General features: G+C 39.9%; 1 protein-coding gene across 7 annotated transcripts in view; it reads left to right on the top strand.

Moving 5' to 3' along the window:
• Positions 1–22,858, top strand: part of CCDC146 (coiled-coil domain containing 146) — a 141,234-nt gene that overhangs the window by 116,559 nt on the left and 1,817 nt on the right. For 6 of the 7 annotated variants that reach the window (XM_040260756.1, XM_040260762.1, XM_040260759.1 and 3 more), the window contains 9 exons: positions 6,180–6,275; positions 7,195–7,365; positions 10,677–10,765; positions 10,858–11,022; positions 12,243–12,467; positions 14,055–14,283; positions 17,906–18,034; positions 18,573–18,710; positions 22,394–22,642. In XM_040260756.1, the coding sequence (XP_040116690.1) occupies positions 6,180–6,275; positions 7,195–7,365; positions 10,677–10,765; positions 10,858–11,022; positions 12,243–12,467; positions 14,055–14,283; positions 17,906–18,034; positions 18,573–18,710; positions 22,394–22,642 (1,491 nt within the window). The remainder of the gene's footprint in view (positions 1–6,179; positions 6,276–7,194; positions 7,366–10,676; positions 10,766–10,857; positions 11,023–12,242; positions 12,468–14,054; positions 14,284–17,905; positions 18,035–18,572; positions 18,711–22,393; positions 22,643–22,858) is intronic. The other variant, XM_040260758.1, reaches the window with a different exon arrangement.

The following is a 22,858-nucleotide window of genomic DNA, read 5'->3' as shown; positions in this document are numbered from 1 at the left end:
TTCATTTAATCTTATAGAAATCACTTCTGAGACTTTTCAGTAATTTCTGAACAGTAGGAACACATCTATGGTTGAATGAGTTGAGTTTACTACTTATTGCAGCAAGGGAAAATACACACCAAGCGGAACAGTAGGGTATCTCAGTGTAGCCTATTAGAAAGGACACATAGATTTGGGGCTGGTGTTATGTGTTTTGGAGGACGGTTTAAAAAAACAGGACTTTGCCTTAGATTTGAATATTGTCAGAAAGTGAGGGTAATCCTATGATTGAGTATCTTAATAAATTTTACGGCAGAAAGAGAAAAGACTAGATTGAGGCTAGAGCTATAATAGGCAAGGAAGACCAGGAGATGGGAATACATGATATTCTGTGGCTTGGACAATGTTCTTGTTTGTATCTGTGACCAAAGACAAATACAAAGTGGTCTTGTTTTTGTCTATGATCATAGAATGGTCTTGTCTGATGGTGATTTTCTGTTAAATTGTGTTCAACAGAACACCAAGGCCCAGCTGTGAGTGCCAGGTCAACTGCCAGATATCAGAAGCTGCTTTTCTCTTCTCAGCTTTCCGATCTGTTGCAAATTGGCTCTCACTTCTCTACATGTACACTCCCCAGCTTAGGAGCCTTACTGCACCATCTTGGTGACTCCCTTTATCTCTCTCCTATGTTGGATCCTGTAGTCCATGAGTCTCTTCTATTTCTCTTTTGACTTACTCTCTTTTTGTGGGAAGAGGATATTGTCCTCCTTTACCTGAGAAGAGGTGAATGGAAAGTAATCTTTTAAGACTGGTGTGTCAGAAAATGCATTGTCAGAACACCTTGCATATCAGGAGATATTTTATCCTCACTTTAGCTTAACAGATAATTAATAATTTTACTGGAGATGACATTTTAATTGGAAATTATTTTTCCTCATAATGAAGGCATAGATCAATTGTCTTTTATTGCACTACTAAGACCCCTGGAGAAGGAAATGGCAACCCACTCCAGTACTCTTGCCTGGAGAATCCCATGGACAGAGGAGCTTGGTGGGCTACAGTCCACGGGGTCGCAAAGAGTCAGACACAACTGAGCGGCCACTCACTCACTAAGACACTTGGTGCCATTCTCGTGCTTGATTCTTTGTTTGAAATCAGTTTTTCTTTTTTTCCATGCTGGAAACTTGTAGGATTTTTTATTGCCGCCCGAAATTTAAAATTTCATGATGAAGTTCCCACTTGTGAGGCTTCTATTTTTAGCCATCATACTGGACACAGAGTGGGCTCTTTGCATAAAGAGACTTACGTTTTTCATCTCTGAAACACCATCTTAAATAATTTCTCCAAGTTTGTCCACTTTTATTTTACTATTCTCTTTCTGGGACTTCTATTATCCAGATGTTAGACCTTCTCAAAGAATCCTTTTAATTTTCTTATCTTTTTTTTTTCCTCTCATATTTTCCATTGTTTTGTTTTTCTGACTTGCTACAAGGGAAATTTCCTCCACTTTTTCTTCCATTCTGTTATATTTTAAATTTCCATGAGCTATTTTTCTCCTAATGCTTATTTTTTATTGTACGCTTATGCATACTTCATATCATTTTTTAATCTCACCAAAGATGTTAATAATAGCTTTTTATTTTTTCTTTTCTCTGCAAATTACATTTTTCTGTTTTTTGTGTTCTTGTTAATTTTTTCTCTTTCTTACTAGAAATTTTTCTCATCTATCTGGTAATCCTTAGCTATCAAGTTATATTTAAGAGTGAGAGTACTATAAAGCTAACTGCATGCTCTTTCTGATGATGAGGTTTGCCACTATAGACTTATCTCACTTGACACAAATATATAAGGGATTTCTCCTGACCAAAGAAGAAACTGTGGTAGAATGCTCACAAGTTGTTCGTATTTTAGTAAAGAAATACTATTTATATTGGACTAATTCTAGCTATTAAGTCCATAAAATAACACTCATATAGCGTAGAACAGAAATGAAAATAAAAGTCCTTTTCCTTCACTGATTTCAAGAAAAGTGTACGCTTTTGTTCTAGTTCAGTTTCAGGGAAAGACTAACTTCCTCTTTGAACTTATGACTTATAATTAGCCCAGCCATGGTCCTACGCTGACTGGCAGTACTTGAAAATAGGAGTGGGTCAGGCCAGTCACTCCCAGCCTGAACATTTCAGACTTGCAAGCATTCCAAAAACAAAAAAGATAAAGGAAAGTATGAAGGGCTCAGGCTATTCTTCAAAATTTGTTTCCCCCTAGGGACAACTGTTTGATTCTCTTAGGCCTTTGACTGTAGAGACTCTCCCAGAATTCCACAGACCTCATGAAAATTTGAAATATTTTAGAAAAACAACAGAGCCTTAAAGAAACTGAAGTTCACTGATACAAAGTAATTGGGATGTTTACAACAGAATATGCCTAATTTCTTAATTTTATGAAAGTAAATGTTTGTTCATGTATTTAAAATGTCAGGAAAAACAGACACCAAACCATTAACACTGCCTCCTGATGAGTATGTGGAAGTGGGGAGTGAAGATGTTTAGTTTCTTACTTTACCTACATTTTTCATTTTTTGTTAACAATAAACACACAGTTTTAAAAAAATATATCAAATGCTACTCTACAACAATCAAATAAATAACTAAAATGAATAAGCTTACAAAACATACTATATATACAGTTTGGGGACTCGAAAATAATGGTCAATTACTTTACCTCGGTATTTGAACTTTGATACTTGATCAGTTTTTCTCTTCTCCATTAGTGGAAACTTCAGCGTAACTCCAGCCTATTCCCCAGATTACCTTAGGAAGATTTCCTTTGGAAGAGATGTATCAATCAGGTTTTTAATTTGGCTTCAAGAAGTAATAGACACTCAATTACATATGGCTTAAGTAAATAGGGGTTGCTTCATTCAAATAATAAAAAAAATCCAAAGATAGGCACAAACCAAGCAGTTTCACATAATGCAAAGTCCAGAGCCTCTCAGCTTTCTCATTACAAAAATGGTCATTAAGCCTTGGGCATAAGATCATACAGAAGTGAGGAAGGGCAGAGAGCAAAATGCATAAGGCAGCTGACTTGGCTGACACCGTCTTTCTGAAACAGTCACTTTTCCAGGAGCACCTCCAGATTTCCACTTACATTTTATTGGCCCACCTGGCTCTTATCATCACCCCCAACTCTGAAGGAGTTTGAAGATTTTTGGATACACTGCAGCTCTGAACAAAACTGGGGTTCTGTTAGTAAGGTCAAAGTGGAGGATAGATATTGGCTAGGCAGCCAGGAAGCTCTGCTACCAATGGCTCACCTTGTTACCTCTTTCACAAACAAAAGCACACATAATTCCCTCCTGAAACTAGAGGGCTGGGTTTGTGGAGAATTGAGAAATGTCAAAAAGCAGTTATGCAGAGTTCAAAAAATGAGTATCATTCACTGTAGTATTGTTTGTAATTTAAAAACATTGGAAAAAACTTAAAATGCCTGAGACCTGAATCCAGGAAAATGTGTCAGGAGCCTTTAGTTGACAGAGGAGTTGATGAGTTTGCTCTCCTCATATCTTCTGTAGAAACTGTATCAGCTTCTCTAGTCCCTGTCAGTGTACATGTACAGATTTGCCTACACTTGGGAGCAACATTTGGAGCAGCCTGCTCCTGGGCATCAGTGGCAGAGAAATAGTCACGGACCAAGATACTTGCTGGACTCCAATCTGTCCAGGAAGAATTAATTCTACTTTCCAGAAGGAAAAATCAAAGTCTTCCTCACTGGCTTCTCAACTCTTCCTTGATTATTCAAGTCTATGTGGAGCTCTCCATTTTCTGACCTGCTGTAGGAATTATCTGCTCATCCAAATCACAAAGTCTATATGTTGTTACATGGATTTCACAATACCATGTCCCATTTTCCTAAGTCCAGTACATGCTTCTCAGCAGCAAGCTCTCTGCAGTAGGAGGCCATGGAAAGCAGGATGTCATTGGGCCTCTGTGGACAAAAAAAAAAAAAATGCTACTGAAGATGCACAGGTTCGTGGGTGTGGAGCATCCAAAGATACATTTCAGCTACTTTAAAAGATCAGTGTGAACTTCAGAAGGATCCTGTTTAGTGACCTTTAAATCACTAAAAGAGTATGACCTTCTTTTCTTGGGACACATTTTAGCCAATATTCAACTTTGGTGCCTAGAAGTATGTGCTGTCACAGTAGAAAATAAACCACATCAGATTGGAGTCATGAGCTTTTGATGTGAAGATCCAACTCTAAGTCTTCTCTGAGTCAAGTATGCAGTCAGCACCCCAATGTAACCCTTTTTGTACCCTTCCCCATCAGCTGCCATGTGTCCTCTTTTTCTCTGCTCTCTTCTCCATCATAAAGAATCTGATAAGTTCATTGCTAATAAGGGAACAACATCTTATAATAAGATGTTCTCTCTTCAAAGTACTTTGACAGAGGACAAAAGCACAAGCTAATACAATAGAAATGTAATGGTGGAATCTCAAGTATCAACAAAAAAGTTAAGAGTTTTCTTTTGTATAACAACTTTCCAGGTACTCAAACTACTACAGAGTAGACAACTATTCTGTTCTTAATAATTTCTATTTTTCTTTATAGTATTTCATAAATGAATTCAGGTAAGTATTGATATAAAAAATATCACTTGAAGACATGTTTCCAAAGTGCTGAGTCATTAAAGAGGTAGTAAAATACAGTGTTAAGACCATGGGCTATGAGTCTAACTGCCTGGGTTTACACGTATACCACAATGCAAGGTGCTTAAATGTCTTTGTTCCCTATTCTCATCTGTATGATTGGAGATAATATTACCTACCTAATGGGGTTATTATGAGAATTAAATAAGACTATACACATAAGCCGGAGTAGGGAATGGCCCCCCACTCCAGTACTCTTGCCTGGAAAATCCCATGGATGGAGGAGCCTGGTAGAAGACCTCTTCCATGGGGTCGTGAAGAGTTGAATGACTGAGCAACTTCACTTTCACTTTTCACTTTCATGCACTGGAGAAGAAAATGGCAACCCATTCCGGTGTTCTTGCCTAGAGAATCCCAGGGACGGCAGAGCCTAGTGGGCTGCCATCTATGGGGTCGCACAGAGTCAGACACAACTGAAGCGACTTAGCAGCAGCAGCAGCATATAAGCACTTAGAACTTTGCTTAACACATACTCATGCGCTATAAATGTTAGCAACTATTAGTTCAGTTCAGTTCAGTCGCTCAGTCGTGTCCGACTCTTTGCAATCCCATGAATCACAGCACGCCAGGCCTCCCTGTCCATCACCAACTCCCGGAGTTCACTCAGACTCACGTCCATCAAGTCAGTGATGCCATCCAGCCATCTCATCCTCTGTCGTCCCCTTCTCCTCCTGCCCCCAGTCCCTCCCAGCATCAGAGTCTCTTCCAATGAGTCAACTCTTCACATGAGGTGGCCAAAGTACTGGAGTTTCAGCTTCAGCATCATTCCTTCCAAAGAAATCCCAGGGCTGATCTCCTTTAGAATGGACTGGTTGGATCTTCTTGTAGTCCAAGGGACTCTCAAGAGTCTTCTCTAACACCACAGTTCAAAAGCATCAATTCTTCGGCATTCCGCTCAGCTTTCTTCACAGTCCAACTCTCACATCCATACACAACTACTGGAAAAACCATAGCCTTGACTAGACGGACCTTTGTTGGCAAAGTAATGTCTCTGCTTTTCAATATGCTATCTAGGTTGGTCATAACTTTCCTTCCAAGGAGTAAGCATCTTTTAATTTCATGGCTGCAGTCACCATCTGCAGTGATTTTGGAGCCCAAAATAAATAAAGTGTGCCACTGTTTCCACTATTTCCCCATCTATTTGCCATGAAGTGATGGGACTGGATGCCATGATCTTCGTTTTCTGAATGTTGAGCTTTAAGCCAACTTTTTCACTCTCCACTTTCACTTTCATCAAGAGTAGTAAGGTTTTTATTTCCAAATGAATAAGAAGTAGAATATTTGCAGCTGATGAATTACAAATCTCTTGCAAATCTTCACAGTTCGATTTACCATGACTTTACAAAGAATAGTCAGCATAATGAGCAGTTTCCTGTAAGAGTGAGAATCATAATTTGCCCACCATTTTCAAAAGGTTCATGATGGGGTTGACTACAGGACACTGAAAATTTCTTTCTTGTATAATACCTGTTTTAAATTCTGATTTCCAGATTGAAGCTATTCCTAAAGATGATTCTACATTATCTGAGAGAAGGCGAGAACTCCATAAGGAAGTTGAAGTAGCTAAGAGGAATTTAACCCAGCAGGTTAATATCAAGTTTCACTTAAGTTTCTAAGAATGACTAATGCAAAGTTGTGTTTTTAACTGTGTCCCATGAAACCTCATTAGTAGAAGAGTCAAAGAGAGTATGATCCTACCTGATATGAGTCTGTTTCTGTATCTCAAAGTCCACTCAAACCCACATTAAAATTTTGGAGGAGGAAAAAAATATGTTTGAGCTGGCAAAAAAATTATGCAAATTCATGAGAGTTTAAAGTAAAAAGCCTACTGATTCAAAATAAATAATAAATACATTATTTCACCAATATCCAATTTCAAATTTTATTTATCCAAAACTACTGTCAAAGTAAAACATGCTTTTATTTCTCTTCAAAACTTTACTTGAAAATACAGTCTGGATAAGAAAAAGTTCTATGCTATCATCTTTGCACATTCTTTTTATAAGATAAATACTTGGTGCTAAGGCAGCAGAGTTACTTTTTGTGTTTTAATAAAATAAACTCTACATAAAAGATTTTAAAAGTAGTCTGAGATACTGGCCTTAGTTCAGTTCAGGCCTTAGTTCAGTTCAGTCACTCAGTCGTGTCTGACTCTTTGCAACCCCATGAACTGCGGCACGCCAGGCCTCCCTGTCCATCACCAACTCCTGGAGTCCACGCAAACCCATGTCCATTGAGTTGGTGATTCCATCCAACCATCTCATCTTCTGTCGTCCCCTTCTCCTCCTGCCCTCAATCTTTCCCAGCATCAGGGTCTTTTCAGATGAGTCAGTTCTTTCCATCAGGTGACCAAAGTATCAGAGTTTCAGCTTCAACATTGGTCCTTCCAATGAACACCCAGGACTGATCTCCTTTAGGATAGACTGGTTGGATCTCCTTGCAGTCCAAGGGCCTTAGTGTGTTCTTTCAAATAAATACTTTATAATATTTGTGTTTTTCCAAAAGAAAATCCTATCAGAAGCTGAGTCTAAGTTAGTAGAACAGCAACTTGCTGAGGAAAACAAGCTTTTAAAGGAGCAAGAAAACATTCAAGAACTGCTTTTCAACCTTGTCCGTATGACTCAAATCAAAATTGATGAGAAGGAGCAAAAATCCAAGGATTTCCGGAAAGCTCAGGTAACTGCATTTTTGTAACCATTCATTAATTACCACAACAGTCCAGGGTAGCCTCATGTTAATACAATGTTCATTAGAAAACTATGACTAAGTCCCCTTCAAGTTCAGTGACTACACAGCTTCCCTAAACAAAACTCAACCATGCAATGAAAAACAGTCCCAGGATTCAGCTGGCAACAGTCAACAATCTAGAGGGAAAAAGAATTAGATCAATGACAATGAGCAGAGGATTTGAACAGATGACAATTTCAGTAAGAATAAGGTGGGTACCTCTGGGGGAAACGGCTGACAGGCCCAAAGGCACAGGTGTCTGTGATTCACCACCATCCCATAGTCCATCATGATTTACCCGGAACAACTAAGGAGCCGCAGCATCAGACCACTCTCCTTCCCAAGTTCATCGAGTCAGCATCATTTTAACCAATGTGAGGACAGTTACCTTTAGCAACTGTTTCACCCTATGCCTTTCCTGGGCTCCTGACCAAGTGCCAGAGCTGACCCAGTGCAACATCCTCAAACAAAATCAACCATGAAACAACAGCAAAACAATCTTTCTATGATAACTAAAATCCTAACATTACAATCATTTATTCCACATAAGGACTGCGTCCAGAACCCTCTTTTAAAAATTATTATGGAGTTTCCCTGGTGGTCTAGTGGTAAAGAATCCACCTGCCAATGAAGGAGACATGGGTTCCATCCCTGGTCCAGGAAGATCCCACATGCCCCGGAGCAATTAACCCCAAGTGCTGCAACCACTGAGGACTACACACTTAGAGCTGGTGTTCCACAAGAGAAGCCACCGCAATAAGAAGCCTGAGCACCACAAGGAAGAATAGCTCCCACTCGCTGCAACTAGAGAAATCCCACACAGAGCAATGAAGACCCACCACCCCCAACACTAAAATAAGTATATAACTCTTCTTAAAAATGATATGACATGTTACTAAAGTAGAATACCTAAATTTACCCTGTGACCCAGATGCTGGCTGTTTCTGAGTGCAGCTTTGTTTAATTTTGAACAAGCATTCACACAGGGTAGCGTTTCTTATTTTTCGGGAAGAATGCACAACAAAGCATTAGTGAGCCATGAGGGTAAATACAGATGAGAGAAAACTAAGGTAAAGATCTTCATCACACAAGACATGGCCAACTATTCAAACTGCCCTTTGACTGTTTATTGCCACATCCCCCACCACCCCAGAATATTTGAGAGAGAGAAACTAAAAGTTTAGCATGGCTGGGGCATGGGAAGATGGGGAAAGTGTGTCAAATAGTGAGACCCGAGAGGAGAGGTCAGGCGGTGAAGGTCACTTAATCCCCGTTGAACAGTTTGGAGCCTTGTCCCAGAAGCTCAGGCAAAGCCCAGGAGACTTCAGGGGGTTTCAGTAAAGAACGGAAAGGCAGTGGACAGGGAGAAATGGGGAAAGGCGGCAGCCTGAAGGAACAGTGTGGCGGAGGTGGGGGGAGGAGGAACCAAACAAGGAGCAGGGTACTTGTTACAAGGAACATGGATCTGTTTCATGGACTAGACAATTTTTAAATTAACCTCAAAACCTGATACATGTGTTATCCATGTGTGACTAGTCTGTGTCTGTCAAATCTCATGACTAAATTGGCTAATTTAGCTCTCTAATTGCTCTCAAAGGAGATCAATTCTTTCTCTTGAAATATGGAAATCAATAAAGGAAAATACTGTTTCCCTGAACTATTTTGAGCATTGGGGACTGATTAATCTGTTAAACAGTGGTAATACACTATACTTTCCATAAGGAACAGTCAATCTTATCATTCATTTATTTTCACCTCCCATCTACATCGCTAAGATAAAAGGTGAAGGGACAAAGAAAGTCAACGTTGCTATCACCTCCAAGTGGGAGTGGATGACTACATTTTACATCCCTTTAATTCTTCATAGACACAATTACTTAGATGCCTAGTTTCTTTTATGGGAATTGCTCTCACAGACCTTAAGGCCAGCAGAAACTGGTTTCTACTAGCAAAATTCTGTACTTCTTTGAATACATTTCTCACCCTAGATGAGAGACAAAATATCTTTAGATTTGAAGATGTAGCTAGTTCATTTAGCACTTGGTATATCTTGAGGACTTTGGAAACGATAACTGCTGTCTTTTAAAATATTTGTGTGGAATCTTGTTTCTTACCTCCTTATGGGGCTGGTCTCAGCATATCACTTCATTCTGTAGGAAAAAACACCTACAGTACAAAATAATGGAAAGGTGCTTTAAAATCATGGTTTCAGGGACTTCTCTGGTGGTCCAGGGGTTAAGAATCCACCTTCCAATGCAGGGGACGCAGGTTTGAGCTCTGGTTCAGGAAGATTCCACATGCGGGGGCGGGCGGGTGGGAGGGAACTAAGCCCCCGCACCACGGAGCCTGCACCCGAGAGCACTTGCGCCCCAAGTACTGGGCCTGCAGGATTCTGGAGCCCCTGCCGGGCAACTAGAGAGAAACCTCCGCGCTGCAACCAAGGAACGCATGTACACCTGTGGTGGATTCATGTCAATCTATGCCAAAACCAATACAGAATTGTAAAGTAAAAATTAAAAATAAATTAATTAATTAAAAAAAAAAAAGACCCACCGCAGCCAAAAATAAATGAACAAACAAAAATAAAATTATGACTTCAGTCTCTCCACCAAAAATCACTGAGGCTTCAACTCTCAACGGTTCTATGACAGCCTAGAGGGTTGGGATGGGTGGGAGGTGAGGTGGGAGGGATGCTCAAGAGAGGGGGGACGTATATATACCTATGGCTGATTCATGTTGATGTATGGCAGAAACCAACACAATATTGTAAAGCAATTATCCTCTAAAAAGGAAAAAAAAAAAAAAACTGATTCCAAACCCCCTCCCCTCAACTATCCTTCACAAATTCCTCACTCACCCAACCCAATCATGCTTTCCGTAATCATTCTTTGGCTCTTGAAAAGTTCCCTGAAGTTTTCCTCAAACCAACGTGGGCAGGCTCCTTTTTTTTCCTCCTCTCTGGATCTTTCTGTCCTTTTTTTTTTTTTTAATTAAATTTTTATTTTTATTTTACTTTGCAATACTGTATTGGTTTTGCCATACATTGACGTGAATCTTTGTCCTAGTCAATGCAATTCAGTTCAGCTGCCCAGGTAATTTTCAGCCCCCGCCCTCACCTCTTCCTGTGATCTGCACAACCCAGCTGATGAAGATAGAATGGTCTTTTTTGGATATTTATGAGATGGGGTGAGGCTGGGAATATCCACATGCTGTTGGTGGTGGACTTTTTAAAAATTTCACAATTAACTTTTATATTTCAGCAAAAATATACCAACATTGTTAGGGAGATCAAAGCAAAGGATCTTGAAATCCGGATACACAGGAAGAAAAAACGTGAAATTCATCGGAGGTAAAAGAATTATTTGAGGACTTATCTAGTTAGTTTAAAGAGGGAAACAGATATTTATTTCACAAGTTTCAAAAATTCTTGTATTTTCACAGACTCAGAGAGTTTGCTAAATTGTATGACACTATTCGAAATGAAAGAAACAAATTTATTAACTTACTTCACAAAGCTCACCAGAAAGTCAATGAAATAAAAGAAAGGCATAAAATGTCATTAAATGAACTGGAGATTTTAAGAAACAGTGCAGTTACTCAAGAAAGGTAAGTCTTACAGGAACTGCTGTCCTTTCAAAAGTTTCTCTTCTGAGTCACTGAATGATAAAATACCCTAGGAATGATGAAGTAGAAATCAAGTCTTCTACAAAGCTAGAAAAGCCCTTGCTCAGATACCTTGCTTTAGAGCTGACAAGCTAAGCATTTGAATGTGATTCCTTATGCTTCTACTTGGGAGCTGTATTTTTTTTAAGTGAGGGGAAAACTAAACCTGTAACTATTCTCATTTTATTTTCATTTATTCATCTAGAAGTAAAAGCACAAATTTGACAATCCGCATTTAAAGTTAGAAGACAATCAAATGTTAATTAACCAGCATCCTAAGATTGTAGTCCTGAAGCACCTAATGTACTTGTGGGAGGCAGTATAGCAGAGCTGTTAAGAGAGGTGACTTTTCTAGACTCAAATCCCAGTCCTGCCACTTACTAGTTGTGTGACCTTGGGCAAGCAATCCTAGCTCTCTGGGCCCACTTTTTTTAATCCATAGATAGTCCTTTATATAGGACTTTTTGTTATTAAATGAATTAATTCAATGGTTGTTTTTTAAACTTTATTATTTACCATGTGACAAGATCTGGTGGACTCTCCCACCTGTATTTAGTCCCTGATCCATAGAATCTATACAACCTGAACTTTTTCTGGAGGCCACTATTGCCTGGTTTTCTTATCTAAAGATATTACAAACTAGGCTCTTGTGTGGGGGGTAGTGGAAGGGAGATGGGGGTAGAGCTGAGAGGGGACTGGTATGAAAAGGCACAGCTAACATCCTAATCAGGTTCTCATCCTACATGAAAGCAAATGTCATTTACAGAGGCCATGCTTTCATTCGGCATTGATTCTGATGCCATATTAAGTCAAGCACTACGTTAGGTCCAGTGGACATTGTCAGACCCTCAAGACAGCAGAGTCCCCTGGTGACAAGAGAGCAGTAAATGAATCACTGTAGTCTCTTGCTTTGATAAAGGGGAGCAGCAGATTCTTGGGGCACAAAGGAAAGATGTCCTAATCCAGATTAGAGGAAGTTGGAGACTTGGAAAATTACAGAAATCCCTAAAGAGTATGACATGATGAACATCATCATTACTGTCATTTCAAGGAACATACTAAGGCAAGAGCTACTTTGATAGTTTATGTTTCTGAAGTCTTCATTGTTTTTAAAGAAACTAAAGGAAGTTATAATCATACCCATTTTCCCATTATTTTTAAAGAAAGCTACAAAATTCTATGCTGAAGCATGCCAACAACATTACCATCAGAGAAAGCATGCAAAACGATGTGTGTAAAATTGTAGCAAAACTTCAAGAAATGAAAGAGAAGAAAGAAGCCCAGTTAAATAACATCGACAGACTTGCCAACATGATCACAATGATTGAAGAGGAGATGGTGCAGCTTCGGAAGAAATATGAAAGAGCTGTTCAGCGTCGAAATGAAAGGTGAAAACCAGGAGCCTGATGTGAGAGTAAAGAACCCAGAGACCTGATTTAGAAGTGTTGCCCATTTTTCTATCTAGACTTGATAGTGAACAGTGAGGGACCTTTGACACTTAGATGTTGTTAGCCTCTGCAGGGCAGGGAGGGGGGCTGTATGCTCTCCCTGAAAATAAGACACTTTGTCCTCATAAGAGAGACAGGCAAGAGTAGGGTTTGGGAAGCTGCTTGCTTAAGATCACAGTCCTTTCTCAGGCTACCATTTAGGATACTATCAAATTATTTCAGAATAATTGATATAAATAAGAAGTCTTTGGATCTTGTATTCACTTTGGGGACAGATTTATTAAATGATTCACCCAGTACATTTTCTCAGCAAGTAAGTATCACCTTCAAGAGGTGTTACCCTTGAAGCATTATTTCTCCCAGCTATAATAATATTAATCGATTACTACTTAACAGTTTTCCCAAGTTTCTTGTGCTCTAAGAAATCTGGCATTTGAGACTATAGAACCTTGTAGTAATTATGTCAGGCATTATGTGTTTGTTTTTTTTTTTTTTCATCAAACCTTGCTTGTGTGCTGTTCTGTGTAAGGCTGTGTTCTGTGTAAGTGCTGGGCCCTGAAAGTAAAAATGGTGATAAAGCATCGCACCTGGCTTCTGATGTCAAGAGATCAAAGAAGCTCAGGAGATGACCCAGTGAACAGCAAGTGAGAAAACAAACAGAGCTAAGAGTAACCAAATATAACCCTGTGCACACATGTCTTGAGGGAGGCGAGAGAAAGAAAGAAAAAGCAATGAAAGATTGCTTTGGGATAATAGATGGGATAACTCTGGGATAATAGATGCAGACAGTATCAGGGGAGAACTTCAGGGTCCTGACAAACACAACTTTTTCAAAGGCCTGGCAGTTGTTCTCTCTGGGAAAAGAAGGTCCTCTTATGTGGCTCCTGGCACAAATCAAAGCATGTAGGCAGTGTGTTCCCAGACCCTGGTCAGTTCTGTGAGGCTGGAATTAGAAAATTCTTATTTTGTTTTTTCCCCATAGTCTCCTCAGGAGGGGTCTTTCCCCTGGCATGATTTCAAAAGACAGGATTTTGCTTATGGGGAAACATGCATCAGAAATATTTAACTGTGAAAGAGCCTAATGGGTCTGGCAAGTTAGAGAGCAGAATAGCTGCAAGAAACCCATTCCTGGCCGCCTGCCTGGGTACCCCTGGCCAGATCTTGGCTGGTGAGTCTGGCCCGTGAAAAGGGTCTGCAGAAAATCAGACTCTGGGATCACGTTGTTCATGTGTGGGGAGTGACATTCTTTCCTATCCAGGGAGAACCTTTGGGATTTGCAGATATACTACGGCCAGCCAACAACATAGTTAGCTCAAAGTCCAGATGCTAAACAACCCTCTCCGTCTCGTGCCCAGAAAAATTCAAAATGTAAGTTTAACTAGAAAGCCAACAGTAAGTGTCTGTTGTCTTCTGGAATTATGCAATGTTGGTGTGTTATTTTGCACCCAAATCCAGAGGGGACCACAATGACTAGTAAAACAGTGGCCTCAAAATCCTCTCAGCCTCTGCCTTTCAATTTGACCGTAGTGGTGTTCAGCTGATAGAGCGGGAAGAGGAGGTGTGCATTTTTTATGAAAAAATAAATATCCAAGAGAAGATGAAGCTAAGTGGAGAAATTGAACTTCATGTCCTGGAGGAAAAGATCCGATTCCTGAAACTCAAGATTGCTGAGAAGCAAAGACAGATTCACGTGACCCGGAAATTACTGCCAGTCAAGAGTGCTTTGGATGCTGACTTGGCAGTGCTCCAGATTCAGGTGGGAAATGTATTCATGACAAAATTCCTGGGACCATTTGCCTTTTTTTTTTTTTTCCTCCTTTGTTTGTATGTCATATAAGTTCCTTCTTCTAAATCAAGCCATGCTACTCCTGGTACCTAGGAGAACTCATGAGTTAAATGTCAGGGTACAATCTGTGCTTCAGACATCTGAACTACAGACTGTCTTTCAATCCCTGGTGAAACACTTTCTGCCTTTCTTGGAATTTAGACCCTCACAAATCTCAACTCTAGCTCAGCTTCTTCAGAGCTGGCTCTCGCTGTGTGTGCTTAGTCATGTTAGACTGTAGCTGACCCCATGACAGCAGCCCACCAGGCTCCTCTGTCCACAGGATTCTCCAGGCAAGAATACTGGAGTGGGTTGCCATTTCCTTCTCCAGGGCATCTTCCTGACCCAGGGATTGAACCCCACATCTTCTGCATTGGCAGGTGGATATTTTACCACTTCACCACCTGGGAAGATGACAGGCTTCTACCACCACCCACATAATTATGTTTTTGATGCCTGCTGGAAGATCTTGCAGACCATCTAGCTCTCTTATTTTTGATACTCTTGTTCTCTAGAGCCAAGATTTTTGTTTCTTATACATTGATAATCATATATAGACTCCTTGTTAACACCTGTAATTTCCCTCTAATTTAATAACTTGGCCTTTGATGTGGTTTTTTTAAAGTGGAATAAAGTCATAGCATTTAAACACAAAATAGCCAATAAATAAAACCATTAACATAAAGCTGTTTTCTTCTTATGTAATAATTATACTTTTTTTCTTAGTGAAAATAGAAGAAAAAAAAAACTAAAACATTTGAGGCTAAGTTTTTCCCATTGATTCAATGTAGCAGGAACACATTTTAACCTATGTTTTCTATAAAGTTTGCTTTCAGATTTTTTTTATTATAAAACTAAGACAAGTTCCACTTACAAAGTTTTGTAAAACATGTTAAAAAGTTAAAGAAAAAATTACATCCCTAAGATATAATTACTATTAAAGTTATGAAAAATTTAGATGAGATCCTTCTGGTCTTTTTCTAGGTATACAGGCAAATGATTTTATTAGTTCATGCCATAGACACAGTTCTGGGTCTTTTTTTTTTTTTAATCATGTCTTGGCAATTTATAGGACTTTATGAAATTGGATGATGCGTGTACTATTTCATGGCATTTGAATGTGTAATATGCTATATAAGCAAAAGGATCTTTCATTCTGCACAAATACACTAAGGTTTGGATTCCAGTGTTTCTTTAGCTGTGTGTTCTCCAGTTCACTTCTTCAATAAGTGCAGCCCTGAGTCAGAGCACCCAGGCCTCCCCCAGGTCTCCCACAAACTGACTCCTGCTTCCAATCTGTGGTTCATTTGGGGGATCCCCTCCTCAGATCACAAACATGGGATCTTTTCTTCAAGCCCATGGAAAAATAAGATCAATCAAGGTACCACTTTGATAAGCATGTACCATATTTTTTTCCTATTTAATTCCCTAATTAACCATGGAGACATTAAATATTATTAATAACAAATACAACAAATGCTTAATTACACATACAAGGATACTTTAACTCCATATTAAGGGCAATTAGGAAGTGTGGAGAGAGAAAGAAAAAAATATTCATGTCACCATTTGAAATTCTTTTTTGTTGGGAGGACAAGAATAAATTTAAAAATTTTAATTCTACCTATATCACCAGAAGTGTCTGGTCCACTTCTGTGTCACACTCCTCTTTCCGCCTGCACTGACACAAGGCCATTCTGTGAGGTCTGTGTCTGTAAACTGACTTTACTGAAGAACTGGGACACCAGTGTGAGAGGCCATGTTAAAGAAATGCAAAGGAATTCAAATTAAGTATCAGACAAGTAGAGTTCTTAGGACCACCCCACCTCTGGGAACAGTCCCCCAGGGGTATTGGCCCATGCAGCACCCCAGCCTAGCTCCATTTCACAGCCTTGTCTTTCCATCCTTCATCCGCCACCATCTCCCTTCCACAGCCTCACCATTCCGGATTGCCACCCCCCAGGGGCAATCTTAGTTCTAAGCCAAAGAACAGTTGAATAGAAAGTTTCCCATTAGTCTTCAGACTGCATTTAATTATTTAATTGTATACTCAGCATGAATCACTTTGTGCTTTGAAGGATATGATGTGAAATTTTGAACTTCAGGCAAGCCCCTGCCGTGTAGTGCCAGATCCCGGTCACGTCCTGTTGTTTGTTATAGTGACAGTGTTTTGTGCTTTTTTTTTTTTTCCCCCAATCTTCCTCTTTTTTGTAGCATTTTCAGAATTCTCTTGAGGTTTGAATTTTTTGGTTTCTTGCAACAGTTTTTAATTGTCCAATAGTCTAATCCAAGGATTATCATGAGTCACATTTTCCTGCAATATTTGACTTACAATGATAGCCTCTTTTTAGGGTTCTCAGAAGTCACGTGAACTATTTTAGGACATAAGAACACCATTTTATATAGAAAAAGGAAACAGTTTTTCTTCAAGCCCATGGGAAAATAAGATCAATCAAGGTACCACTTTGATAAGCAAGTACCATATTTTTTCCTATTTAATTCCCTAATTAACCATGGAGACATTAAATATTATTAATAACAAATACAACAAATGCTTAATTACACATACAAGGATAGTTTAACTCCATATTAAGGGCAATTAGGAAGTGTGGAGAAGAAAGAAAAAAATATTCACGTCACCATTTGAAATTCTTTTTTGTTGGGAGGACGAGAATAAATTAAAATTTTTTAATTCTACCTATATCACTCTTGGACATGTTGTCAAGTACTCTAAATGTATTATCTCTTTTAATGGACCAATCCCATGAGTTTGGGATTTATTTTCCCATTTGACGGTTGAGGAAACTAAGGTTTAGAGAAGATAAATGATTTGCCTGAGAGTATACAGATTTTCAGTAGAAAAGCTAAAAGTGATGACTCTTGGTTTTCACTGTGTTCAACATCTCTCCCTATAAAACAGCTAGGTTTAGCTGCCACTCCTACTTGGGAGTTTCTGTATTTCTTCATCTACCTCCAAAGTCTCAAGGTCAACAAATATAGTTGATACATGGAACAACATATTGGGTGTTTACCAAAAAAAATACAAATAGTTCAGGCTATTTCTCACAGACTGTACACTGTGTTCACCTAGTAATAAGAACTTCATTCTTCTCTGGTAGGCTATTAAGCCTATTGTCAGCAAGGGATTTAAACTGGAGGCTAGTGTGTTGAGTACCCTGTGTGCCGTCTACCTTGGCCCCTGTAACAGTATGTGATAAAGAGATCAAGTGTGTGTAGTCAGAGCTCTGCAGCTACACAGCATCTCATGAATATAACACAAATGGGAAGTAATCAAAGGACTGGTTATAAAGTCTTTTTTTTTTTTTTTTTGGTGCCCCAGAAATCACCACTTTGCTTTGTATTAATAGAATCAATTAACAGGCATCTTCCTCATGGTACCATGAGTGAGAAGAAATACTGTCTCACCCCGAGTCCCAGCTGAAGGGTTGTTAAGAATTCCCTTCCAACTTTGCCTGGAAGGACCCTAAAGGCCCTGGGCTATGTGACTTTAAGATTTACTGAGCAAAGTTAATGTTTCTTTCTTGTTTAATAGTTTTCACAGTGTACAGACAAAATTAAAGACCTGGAGAAAAAGTTTATAAACCCTGAGAGTGAGAACAGAACACGCTTACTTCCAGGGAAAGATATGACTGAGGAAGAAATGATCAAAAGAATGGATGCGGTAAATGTCTTTTCTTAAAATAGCCTGTTACGCCCTTGTTGATCAGTGTCTCAGACATCTGTGGTACTGGTGCTCGTTATGCAGATTGAACCCTCATGATTCTAGTCACTAATATAGTCCTTTCCTTGTAATTTAGTAACACAATCTAAGCTTGACTTTAGATGTTGCCAAAAGAAGCAAAATTTGAGTGCTTTCAAGATACCCATCTCTGTCTCACAGCCCATGGGAGCAATTTTGGCATCTTAAATGAATTAGTCTTCCTGATGGGAGCTTATCAGAGGAATGACAATATGGGAGCTAGATGGAGCCGAGAGGTCCATTGTTCGCCAGGGGGAGAAAGAACTCCATAGCGCCTGTGAGGGGAGGGGATGGAGGAGGTCGGAGAGGGTAAGTCTGGACTTCGTCCAGTTCTAAAGACCTTCTGCAGTTATGAAGGCAAGGGGTTTTCACTGGGGAAAAGGGGGAACAGTGCTCTAATTAGGAAAGATTTTGACTTGCATGACTTTTTTTCTCTCTTTAAAATTATTTTTAACTGTAGCTGGAACTACAGCTGGCCAAGAAGGAGGAAAAGTTGCTGGAGAAGGATTTCATCTATGAACAGGTCTCCCGGCTCACAGACAGGCTCTATAGCAAGACGCAGGCCTGCAAGCAGGACACACTACTCTTAGCCAAGAAGGTCTGCCCAAGTCCCTGCCCTCTCTCTTCTGCCCTTCCTCCTCTATCACCCTCCACTTTCCATAGATGGCTTCATTTACTGAGAAAAGCCCTGGAGAGGTTAGGCTGTATGGCTAGAGAAATACAAAGAATTAAAATTTATACTGTAAAGATGACTCTTAGAGAATTGCCCAAGGTAAGTTTCAGTCTTGTTTCCCTGAATGAATTCTCATTATAGTGGGAAATTCTAAGCCTTTCAATGACAGTGCACAAATTTCACTTAACAGAGTACATACTCAAAAATGACCATCATTATCTTCATATTTCATGCGCCATGTTAAATCCTTTCTACTTCCTTGTGAAGGGAGGGCCTCACTTATCCAGCAGTTTGCATGGGAAGTGCCTAAATCCAGAAGCAGCCAGATCCCAGCAATAGTGTTGTTGTTTAGTCTCTAAGTCGTGTCTGACTCTTTTGCAACCCCATGGATTGTAGCCTGCTAAGCTCCTCTGTCCATGGGATTTCCCAGGCAAGAATACTGGAGTAGGTTGCCATTTCCTTCTCCAGGGGAATTTTCCTGACCCAGGGACTGAACCTATGTCTCCTCTATTGGCAGGCAGATTCTTTACCACTTAGCCACCAGGGAAGCCCCCCGGAATGGAAGGGTGGTTCCCCCATTAAAGAGAATAGCAATCACACAACACCACAGGGTGGAGCTGCCACCAGGCCCCACTAGTGAAGAAAGGCCAGTAACACTGAGCTTCCTAATTCCCTAAGCTTAATATACCAGGGCTTCTGATCCAAAGCTTAGGGGTCAGGCAGAGACTCTGGAAGCTATACCAAGAGGAGCGAGGCTGGTGATTAGGATGCAACTGGACTTTGCACTGTCTGGAGTCAGAGGGTCTGCTGCCTGCCTGACCTCCCCAGCCCCTTGGAGAATCCTTCTGTGACAGCTCAGGGTTTTATTCAGTCAGCAACAGTCACTCGAGCTGCTGTGTGCAAAAGGGGAAAGGACCCAATGTCCACACATTGCAAAAGGGAGGAAACGGTTAAGAAGATACCACAGATAACAGTGACACAATGCCGCCCACTGTGGCTCCTGAGGGCAGTGGTTCTTTCTTAGTTTTCCAGATGCCTCGCATGTACTAACCTCTAGAAAAACATTTATTGAATAAGTTGACGGTTTTGTTTGAGAAACAGTTCTGGCACACTCAATTATTGTAAATCTGAAGCCTTCTTGACCACTTTTATTTGGTTTTTCCTCTTCTGCTCTAATCATTTCCACTAATGGACTTCAGCACTTGTGTAAATCTCAGCTTTGCCTCATAAAATAAGAAACCTTAAGAAACTTTTTTAAGCTCATGAACTTAGTCTAAATTAGCATATCTGGAGTTTCTTTAAATGTTGCCTTCCTTTCTTTTGGAGAATGCATTTCCCTTTCTGTGGGGGAAGTTGGTTTCGCTGAGGGCTGGCTTGTCAAAGCTGATGGCAGTCTCTCCGGTCGTCAACTGGAAAGCCAGAGTAACACAAATAGGAGCTGTCGAGACCATACACGTGGCCAGGAAGGTTCCAACAGAACGGAGCCTGTCCTCATGATTTATTTCCCCTTTCCTTTCTCCACCTTCCATACTCTCTACCTGGCTGTCATCCTCCTCCATTTAAAATAACCTCTTCATAGTAGGCAGAGTTGGAAGACAAGACATTCAGATCCCAGATCTGTGATTTATCAACACTAGCAAGTGATCTTGAGAAATATACACAATCTTAAAACTCAGTTTACTGATCTGTGAAATGGGTATGATATCAGCTAACGTGGTGGCAAGCATCACATAGTCGAGCAGAAATGTCTGGTCCCTTGAAGGTGCTCAGCAAGGTTGCATAGCTCATCTCTCATCACTCCTGGAGAGCTTATGGTTCCTCTTACAAGTTTCCCAAATGAACAGAAAGTGTGCAATTTCAGCAAAGACAGAGAACCCAGAATCCATCCTTTTTTTTTTTTTTTTAATGGACGAGAAGAGAGGTTGGTTAGTTATATACACACTCAAGTGTCCAATAGCTGATTAATGACATTTAAAAGAGATAATGACTCATCATTGAAGCTTTGAATGTCTATCATTTTTATTCAAATTATGCTTCCTGAAAATTAGTGCAGCATAAAAGAGTTATAAAAATTTATATTCCCAGACTTCCCTGATGGTCCAGTGGTTAAGAATCTGCCTGCCACTGTAGGGGACATGGGTTCAGTCTCTGGTCTGGGAAGATTCTACATTCCATGGGGCAGCTAAGCCTGTGTGCCACAACTACTGAAGCCTGCTTGCCGTTGTTCCACAACAGAGAAACCACCACAATGAGAAGCCCATGCAACACAACTACAGAGTAGCCCCTGCTCGCTGCAACTAGAGAATGCCTGCATGCAGCAACAAAGATCCAGTGCAACCAAAAAAAATTATATTTCCTATTCCATTAAAGAGACAAGGTTTGCACATAATAATTGGTCATTATATTTTCAGAGGAAAGTTAAATCACCAGCAGCAACGTTTCTGTAAGCAAATGTACAGATAGACCAGTATATACTCTAGGGAAGAAAGTGTTTTGAGGTAGGGTGTAGTTTTTGGAAGTTCATATTTGTGTCTCAGTTTACCTTGGTTCAAAGGACTGAGCAATTAGACTAAGAACGTATTCATTCCTTCATTCAACAAACATTCAGTTTTTAATTTTGCCTCCTATATTCTAAGCACTGGGAATATTATGAGTAAAACAAATAGACCTTGTCCCCATGAAGAATACGTTCCTGTGGGATGACAGGCTATACCCAAATACACTTATACTATGATGTCAGTAGTGAAAGGATATGAAGAAATACTAAGGCAAAGTAATACAACAGTGAGTGTTGGCGGGTGGGAGGAGTCATCTCTTACTGCCCCACCAGGGCTAAGGCCACATTGAAAGGCCATGCAGTGGGCCAGAAAGCTTATAGGAACCACCAATTCCAACTTTTACTTCTTTTCTGTCCTTTAAAATCAAAATTTCCACTTAGTCTTATCTTTTAATTCTTTTGATTCTTTAATTCAATGATAAATAGCTTATATGAAAAGGTAAGTACATGCATGTAAACACACACAACTAGGAATATTACATTTCATCAAATTACTGTCCAGATGGTCCAGTTCAGCTCATGCTTGCTTATGACCTCATGATGGTGCATCCTTGGAACTATGATCAATAAAACACACATGTTGAAGGGTAATAGCTTCTATTAAAAATCATCACAGATGCTGATTATCTTATTTAAGCCAGTGTTAATACACTGTAACTAATACAGTTCCATTCTATCAGATTCTCCCCTCTGGATATAGCAAACTAGTAAGAAGCAAAATCAGGTCAAAACTTGGACATCAAGAATACCCTTTCCTTTGTTCTTACCACCTCTTAAATATGGAGACACTAAACTATTCCCCTCAATTCTTCCCACCTGGAAATCCGTTGACTAGATGAACAGATCTCTTTCTTTTCCTTCCTCCTGTCCTTATTTCACAGCCAGAGTGTTGCGCTGAATCTCTGAGGTCTCCTCCAGTCCTTAGTCTCTGTGAATTCCCACTTAACCGCTCCCTTCTTCAGGCAAGAATGCCACCCACTATCACAGCCAGCCAGTAGCCTGTCTTCATGCAGTGTATACATAGGCTAAGCCTTGGGCTTTTCAATCCTAGATGAATGGCTACCAGAAAAAGATCAAAGATGCTACTGAAAAAATGATGGCTCTTGTTGCTGAGCTGTCCATGAAACAAGCTATGGCCATTGAACTCCAAAAGGAAGTCAAGGAGAAGGAAGAGTTCATCTTCACTTGCAATTCCAGGATGGAAAAGGGTCTTCCCCTCAATAAAGAGATTGAGAGAGAATGGTTGAAAGTACTTCGAGATGAAGAAATGTATGCCTTGGCCATCGCTGAAAAGTCTCGGGTAAGCTATGGCTTCTTTATTTTCTACATTGCATTTATAAAGTGTGCCAGGAAGGTCTGTTTCAGGGGTTGTCAATCCTCCCAAAATAGATGAAAATTTTCTACTCCACAGCACACAGAGTCCCAACAACTGATTAGAGAGAAGTTTTGCTTTTTTAAAGCTATTATGTAGGTAGTCAAAGTACAACAGTGCAAAGGGTCAGAATATTCCCTGGAG

Source organism: Oryx dammah, unplaced genomic scaffold, assembly GCF_014754425.2.
Source record: "Oryx dammah isolate SB20612 unplaced genomic scaffold, SCBI_Odam_1.1 HiC_scaffold_18, whole genome shotgun sequence".
NCBI classification, from domain to species: Eukaryota; Metazoa; Chordata; class Mammalia; order Artiodactyla; family Bovidae; genus Oryx; species Oryx dammah.
Note: the sequence above shows the minus strand (reverse complement) of the source record. Positions and strands in the feature narration are given on the sequence as shown.